Source organism: Cupressus sempervirens, chromosome 1, assembly GCF_028749045.1.
Source record: "Cupressus sempervirens isolate cs-2001-9-10 chromosome 1, ASM2874904v1, whole genome shotgun sequence".
NCBI classification, from domain to species: Eukaryota; Viridiplantae; Streptophyta; class Pinopsida; order Cupressales; family Cupressaceae; genus Cupressus; species Cupressus sempervirens.
Window position 1 is genome coordinate 453,399,332 of NC_143118.1, and position 8,549 is coordinate 453,407,880.

General features: G+C 39.0%; 1 protein-coding gene across 1 annotated transcript in view; it reads left to right on the plus strand.

Annotated features, from left to right (window-relative positions):
- LOC149578261 (mannose-1-phosphate guanylyltransferase 1-like) overlaps positions 1-8,270 on the plus strand; it is a 32,171-nt gene extending 23,901 nt beyond the window's left edge. Inside the window, exons 3-4 of the mRNA XM_089827989.1 lie at positions 6,834-7,073; positions 7,390-8,270. Of these exons, the coding sequence (XP_089684115.1) occupies positions 6,834-7,073; positions 7,390-8,061 (912 nt within the window). The 3' untranslated portion in view covers positions 8,062-8,270. The remainder of the gene's footprint in view (positions 1-6,833; positions 7,074-7,389) is intronic.
- Positions 8,271-8,549: the final 279 nt, after the last annotated feature.

Consider the following 8,549-nt stretch of genomic DNA (forward strand, 5'->3'; position numbering starts at 1 on the left):
CTTTGGTGCTGTTTTTTGCTGATATAAGGGGGCTCGTGATTTTGCATTTCTGCAATGGTAGGGTGAAGAATCTGTTCGTTTTGTGTTGCCCCTGCAAAAAACGCCTCTTCCAGCACCAACATCGTCCATTTTGGGCTTTTTTTTATAGCACTGCCATTTTTCTACAAATCTGAGCTTTCATGGCTGTCGATTGCGTTTTTTTTGAAACCCTAATTTTTGACCTTGAAAAAATTTATGATTACAAATTCTTGGTGGGTTTTTAAAGAGCTCAACTGGGTTCATTTTTTTTGGGTGCCTTGTTTTTCGTGCCTCGATTTTCGATCCAAAAGATCCAGAAAACGACACCATATTCCTTTTGGGTTTTTCGAGCTCTCTTCTAGGTCACTCTGATTTTTTTGGATCTTCCATTTTTTTGCCTCGAAGAACATTTCTTCACAGATTTTCATTGAAAAACATGCCATGGCATCTCTGACAAACATTCTACTTGAGCACAACTCCAAATGCAATGGTTGAAATTATGGCACTTGGAAATAGTGGATCATTGCAATTATTGAATATTGGAACACTGATCAACTTGTTCTGGGTGTTACAAAGCGTCCAACTTCTCTTGGTCCTGATCAAGATACATGGGATCTGAATAATCGAGAGGCAGTGATGTTTCTCAAATTATCCATGGCAAATGATCAACTTTCGCAGATTCCATTCGGCAAGATAGCTGTCGAGATCTGGATAAATCTCAAAGGTCTTCATGAGACTTCTGACAAAAGCAAAGTTCTTTTTGAAAAACACTCTATTTTCTATTGTCATGGATGAGCGCACCTTGCTCCAGGCACACCTGAATCAGATTCAAAAAATTTGTGATCAGTTACTTGCCATCCGTCGTAAGATGGAGAAGAGGATATTGTGGTTATCACTCTTTGAAGTTTACCAAAGTCCTATGAGCATTTTATCGAGACTCTCAACATCACATCTTCTAGTGTTGATTTGAACTTCACTGATCTCTGCACCTCGCTGCTTCAGCAAGATCGGTGGAAACATCAGTTCGGTAGCAGCTCCAATTCCACCTCCACAGGAAAAGCCTTTGCTTCGAAATCCTTTTAGAAGGATAAAGGCAAGTTTCAATAGCCATCTCAGTAGAATTCTTCTGCTCCAACATCAGATGGTTCTGGAAAGAAGAACATTCAATGCAACTACTGCCACAAGTTTGGACACATGAAGGTTGAATGTCGGAAATGCTTACTTGCACAATCTAAGCAATTAAGTCCGCAGCCCAAAGCGAACAGTGCAGAGCACATTGAGTAGGCGAAATTTGCCTTTTACGCCTTCAAGGCTAAAATACCTGTTGATCATGTGAAGTCATCTGCCTGGTACATTGATTCAGGTGCCTCTCGTCATTTCACTCACCACACAGACTGGTTCATTGACTACCAGCCTTATTCAGACTCTGTTATTTTTGGTTGTGGAGAAGAGTGCACGATAGTCGACAAAGGCAACATTCAGATTCAGTCTGCTGGGAGGAATCTCATATTCCTTGATGTGTACTACGTTCCAGGGATGGAACTAAATCTACTCTCACTCAGTCAGTTGTTGAGACATTCTCCACACTTGGCAGTCACCTTTAGTTCACATCAGTGCACCATCACTGATCAGGCGACTAAGTCTACTATTGCAGTGGGTCTTGAGGATCATGGTCTTTTTAGACTCATTGATTATGGTGATTTTCAAGACTTAGCTATGGCTGCTCAATGGTCTTTTGTCAGCACACTTTGGCATCAATGATATGGGCACTTAAATGTGCATTATCTCTCACAGCTTGCTCGGGATGAGCTTGTTTTTGGATTGCCAGAGATTCAAACTCAATAGCTTGGAGTTTGTGATGCATGCCAGATTGGGAAGCATCATCGCACACCTTTCACCAGTGGCGATTCATGGCGAGCTTCTTAGGTACTTAAGCTTGTTCATGCCAATATCCATGGCCCTATGGCCACTCCTTCTGTTCCTGGGTCCAGGTATTTTTTTGTTGTCTATTGATGATTTCAGTAGAAAAATGTGGGTTGTATTTCCTTATAAAGAAATCAGATACTTTTCGTATATTTCAGAAGTTTAAACCTTTAGTTGAAAAAGAGTCTGGGAAATCTATTATTACTCTTAGATCAGACAATGGGGGGGAATTTTGTTCTAATCTTTTCTCTAGTTTCTTCGATACACATGGCATCAAACATCAGTTAACCACACCCTACACACCACAACAGAACAATGTAGTTGAACATCGAAACAGGACAATCACTGAGATGGATTGATCCATGCTCGAACACAGACATGTTCTGAAGAAGTTTTGGGCCGAAGCAATTAACACTGCAGTTTATCTATTGAACCGATCACCCACAGTGGCGGTCAAAGGTAAAACTTAGGAAGAGGCTTGGTCAGGTCAGAAGCCCAGAGTCAGTCATCTGAAGGTTTTTGGCTTCCTTGCTTTTGTTTGGATCTTTGATGTGTCACTCACCAAGTTGGATGCCAAGAGTCAGAAACTCATGCTTGTTGGATACAACAGTCTTCACAAAGCCTATTGCCTGATTGATGTTTAGACATCTTGTCCCATTTACAGTCGAGATGTAGTCTTTGATGAGTAGCAAGGACCATTCATGCCTGTTTCTCCTGTTCCCGATCCAACAGACCAGTCTATAATGGCTCATGATTTGGGAGTTCGGCTTCCATTAGGTCCATCTGATGGGAGGGCTCTAGTAGCTCCTGCAGCTCCAATTATTCTAGTGATCCCTGTACAGTCACCTCCGGCTTCTCCTGCAGGATCACCTCAATTTGTAGATGCTTCACCTAAGTTTGATCGAGATTCTTTTGATGAGGAACCTGCTGATCACGCATCTCTTGATACTAATGTTGATCGTTCTCCTCTCCAGCCTAAGTGGTGGGCTAAGACACTTGCTGATCTTTGTGACAATGAGCTCATTGATGGGAGAATTGCTTGGAAAAAGAGATAATCTACAGAGTTTGTTAACTTTTCTCGCATGGCCAACATTCACAGTGTGTTTGAACCTCAAACATATTCCAAGGCTAAAGGAATTCGCAAGTGGGAACAAGCCATGCAATCTGAACACCAGAGCCTGCTGAAGAACAACACCTGGGTCCTTTTTGATCTTCCACTAGGGAAGAAACCCATTGGCTGCAAATGGGTTTACAAAATCAAATACAAATTGGATGGTACTTTGGACAAGTACAAAGCTCATTAGTGGCGAAAGGCTTTTCTTAGCGTCAAGGCATTGATTATGAGGAGATCTTTGCTCCTACTACAAAGATAAGCACCATCAAATTAGTCTTAGCCATGGCAACACAATTTGGTTGGAAGGTCCATTAGATGGACATCAAGAGTGCTTTCCTCAATGGTGATCTCCATGAAGAGGTCTACATGACGTAGCCTCCTAGTTTCAAGGTTGCTGGTAAAGACCATCAGGTTCTCCGATTGGTAAAATTTCTCTATGGCTTGAAGCAGGCCCCTCGGTCATGGTACATAAAAATTGTTAAGTATCTCAGTGATCAAGGCTTCAAGAGGAGTTCTCCAAACTCAAATTTGTACATCAAGACTACTCATAGTGACATCATCCTTTTGGTTATTTATGTGGATGATTTGATCATCACCGACAGTTCGACATCTTTGATTTAAGGAATCAAACAGAATTTATGCCAGTCTTTTGATATAATTGACCTTGGGCTCATGCATTATTGCTTAGGTGTTAAAAGTTTGGTAACAGTCTTCTGGTATTCATCTCCTAGTCCAAATATGCCAGGGCCTTGTTAGACAAATTCCGTATGCAGGATTGCAAGCCTACATCTACACCATGAGAGAAATGTCTCAAGTTATCTGTAAAGTCTGATTCTCCTTTCGTTGATGATACTACATACAGGCAACTAGTAGGAAGCCTCATCTACCTCTCTACTACTAGGCCTGATATCAGCTTTGTAGTCGGCTATATTTCACACTTTATGATAGCTTCTAAGGCTGATCATTGGATTGCAACAAAGCGTGTTCTTCATTATATGAAGGGCACTTCAGATTATGGACTTCTGTACTCTTGAAGTTCTAATCGCAAACTCAGTGGGTTCACAGATTCAGATTGGGCAGGCTCTGTTGATGATAAAAAGTCAACTTCTGGACATGTGTTCAGTTTGGGATCAGGTGTAGTCACATGGACCAGTAAGAAGTGGCAAGCAGTTTCTCTCTCCTCTACAGAGGCCAAATACAGAGGGACTGTTAAGGCAGGATGTGAAGCTGTTTGGCTTAATTGGATGCTTGGGGATATGCAGATGTCACCAGTAGGACCGACTACTCTATTTGTTGATAACAAAGGCGTTATCAAGTTAGCACGAAATCCAGTCTTCCATGAACGAACCAAGCATGTGGATGTTCACTGTCATTACATATGACAACATGTGGATGTTCCCATGTTTCATCGTTCTTGGGTGGATTTGACCTCTACTTCCCCATGCTGTCATGGAATTCAAATTCAATGTAGGGTGGCAATCTAGTGCATGTTAGGATTAAGAATCCCAAGGGGAAGGTGGATTCCACCTTCCTCTTAGGATTATTATCCCATTGCCTATCACAATTGCCCAATTTGGACTTCAAAACTCAATCATTTCATGCATAATTGATCTACCTATGTCTTGGGTTGATATCATCGTTCTTGTCTTGATTCATCATCCTTTCCTTGGTATTTATCTTTTTCAACTTAGTATCAACTCGCCCCAACTTACATTCTTCCAATTCACACTAACATTTTAGTCTGATTTTGAAGGTGATTTTAACACTTGGTTTGATATGCACTATGCATTTGGTGTTTGGAATCCAATTTCCTTGATGTCTCATTTCTAAAATGTGCATTTTTCCTTCAAACCTTAATATGATTTTCATCCCTCTCCTAAGGATTTGTTTGCCATGCTCCATACAAAGTTGAGATCCTGCCTTTTAAAAGCCTTCATACCTAGGTGGAGTGTAAGGGAGAGCTAGGATTGTGACTCAAGAAAGAGGGTGGAATTTTGGGGGAATTGGAATAATGAATTCGAAAGGGAGGGCATTCTGCCCGTTCCCTGGGAATTTCCTTTGGCACCTCTTTGTCTGAACTTGGCCATTCTTATCCCCTTTTCAAACCTTCTCCAAGCTTGGGGTTATTACTCGAACCTAGGCTTGGGAAGTAGTTTTGTCTCCATTTTCACTTGGCTTAATCTCTGATTCAAATGTTTCTGTCCATACTTGTATATCCCTTTCCCACTCTCATGCCTTGTCCGCAATCCAGAGACCTTATGTCTACTCCCCTGACGAAGACTTTGCTTTCTAGCTCAAAGACTCAACTGACTTCATGATCTCTGACCTTATCAAACTTCTCTCCTTGACAAAAAGGACTGCCAAACTCAACTCTAAACCTAAGACCGCTACTCCTGCTAAAGCAAAAAGAGGGCCCCCCCCAATTTGCAATGGGGCAATGCTGTGAAAACTTCACAACAGTTATCTGTGTTTTAGATTTGCAAAGTTTGTCATTCTTGTAACTGGTACATTGTTATGCTTCACTTTAAATCCTTAATTCCCTTAATTCTTTCTGTTTCTTCTATTTGTGAATGTAGTATGCCTAGCATTAAGATAGATAAGAGACAACCTTCTCTAGAGATCACAAGTAGTAAAGCTAACCTCAGCCCCTTGTGGCATGACTTATTTTTACATATGGCTTTTGTTATTCTTTTCAATCATAACCTAAGTCACAAGGTTCGTCAAATTTCATCCGTAAGATTTGAATTTTAGCAAATTTTTACCCTTTTTGAATTTCATCCGAATTTTACGATATTTAATATAAAATAGTTATTAAATATAATAGTATTTTATTTTAAATTGATATTTGTGTCATTTAGTTAAATTATTTAGCAATGTTAAACTTTTTTGACAATTTTGTGGATATATTACTAATATTTAAAAATACATATATACATAACTTAAATTTAATGTCGATTTTTTTTTTCCGAATTTTTACCCTTTTTGATTTTCATTCGAATATTATGATCAATGAACTTGAATTCGAATTTGAACCTTGTGACTTAGATCATAACCAAGGTTCATGTTTTACACAGGATTGTAAAATCTTGTTGATTTAGTTTTGAAATGACCATGTAATTGGATTTTTTTCCCCATTTTTTGATATTGTATGTTTTGGAATTTTGTCAGCTTGAATGCCTTTTTAAAGACCAGCAAATATAGGATGATTAAATATAATCCAATGAATTACAGATTGCCTTATTGTGATAGGACTTGATCTGGATTATGCACCCCCGACGTACATCACATAATATTTTTAATAATGGTATTTTGTTTAGATTTGGCCGGATGATTTCTCATAATTTTTATTTTATAATTTTCACCCTCGTTCACTTTAAGCGACCTACCATTTTTGTGCATGGGAATGGACCATTTATCATAGATCAACATTTTCTTTGGCCAGGTGTTTTCTTTATTTGTTGTTTGGGATTATATAACTTTTTTAGTAGGGAAGCATGCCAGACGGGTGGGTCCACTTTGTCAGTAGCACACAGCTTGTTTGGCACATTTAATGACAAAATATTTTGCAAGCTAGAGATTTTAATTGCAAGTTTTATTCTGTATTTTTAGTTTTACTTATATTTATATTTTTTTACCATTTAAAATTTTTTAATTTTGGGGTCTTGTGTACTCTCTGAGGATATTTGTGGTTCTAGTTTTTGCTAGATAAATGTACAAATCTTGTTTGTCTATAAGAGGGAAAACATCTCAAGATGGCTTTTGAACGACCACATTGCAGATAATGCTGAATTTTCTGAAGGAGTTTGAAGCCAAGCTTTGCATTAAGATATCATGCTCTCAAGAGTTTGAGCCAATGGGCACTGCAGGACCTCTGGCCCTTGCCAGAGACAAGTTGATAGATGAGTCTGGCGAACCCTTCTTTGTACTGAACAGTGATGTCATCTGTGAATTTCCACTGCAGCAGATGGTTGAATTTCACAGGAACCATGGAGGGGAGGCCACAATTATGGTCACCAAGGTATTTCATACAAATAATGGATAATATTATCAAGTATTTTAGGAAGTATTGATAATTAATCTTCATGCTTTGTTTGTAAGATGCAAGTGAATCTCATGTAATTGTGTGGCATGTATTCTGGATGCTTTTTTTTAAAACTACTTTGGATGCTCGTCAAGCACTATGTAGGAGGTTTTATTATGTTTCTGGCACAATTATGGATACCAGTTCTTGTTTGTGATTCTATCTGACATAGTGATGAAAAGGGTCTATGTGAGTAAGAGGTTTTTGCATTAAAAGTCTGACATGATGGATAATGTGTTTTTCTCTGTCCTAGGTTGACGAGCCTTCAAAGTATGGTGTTGTTTTGCTAGATGAAGAAACTGGTCAAGTAGAGAGATTTGTGGAGAAGCCCAAGATCTTTGTTGGAAATAAAATTAATGCTGGGATTTACCTTCTAAATCCCACTGTACTGGATAGGATTGAGCTGAAACCGACTTCTATTGAAAAAGAAGTATTCCCTAGTATTGCAAGTGATGGCCAGCTTTATGCCATGGTTTTGCCTGGTTTCTGGATGGATATAGGGCAACCCAAGGATTATGTTACAGGTCTGACACTTTACTTGGAATCTCTCAGAAGAAAATTTCGTGACCAATTGTCACATGGTGTTCACATTATTGGAAATGTTCTTATAGATGAGAGTGCTCAGGTTGGTGAAGGATGTTTGATTGGGCCAGACGTTGCAATTGGACCAGGTTGTGTGATTGAGGCAGGAGTGAGGTTGTCTCATTGCACAATAATGAGGGCGGTTAGAATAAAAAAACATGCATGTGTCTCACACAGCATCATTGGGTGGCATTCAACCGTTGGGAAATGGGCTAGAGTGGAAAACATGACTGTGTTAGGGGAAGATGTGCATATTTCTGATGAAGTGTATAGCAATGGAGGTGTAGTGCTTCCCCACAAGGAAATCAAATCTAACATCCTTAAGCCAGAAATTGTCATGTGAAACATCTGAGGAAATGTCAACAATACATAATTCTGAGGAGATTCCTATTATATTGTTAAAAGTTTAAAAGTATAGTGGCAACTGTCTTTCTTCTTTGTATTTTATGATCTGTCATTTATTTTGTTCGTCGCTGTCACAAGAAGTCCTGCGAATAAGGACTGGCAAGTTTTTATCTCAATAAAAGTTACTCTGTCAATTGCCTTAACAAATTTTTGGTTTAACGCGGTGATTGAATATTTGCTTGAATTTTGTAATCCATTTTTTCCTTCTCAATTTTTTCAGGCTACCTGACATTGAATTCCGAAAGAGAAATTGTGGAAGATGGTATGCTATAAAATTGTATGATCCATGAAATAACTATGGTCAAGATTTGATTGAAACAATTGGACTCGGGATGAAATAGTTGCTTCAAATTTGTCATCCTTTTATTCTTCTTTGTTTTCTTCCAGAAGGCTGGTTGACGTTGAATTCTGAAAGGGAATTTGTGG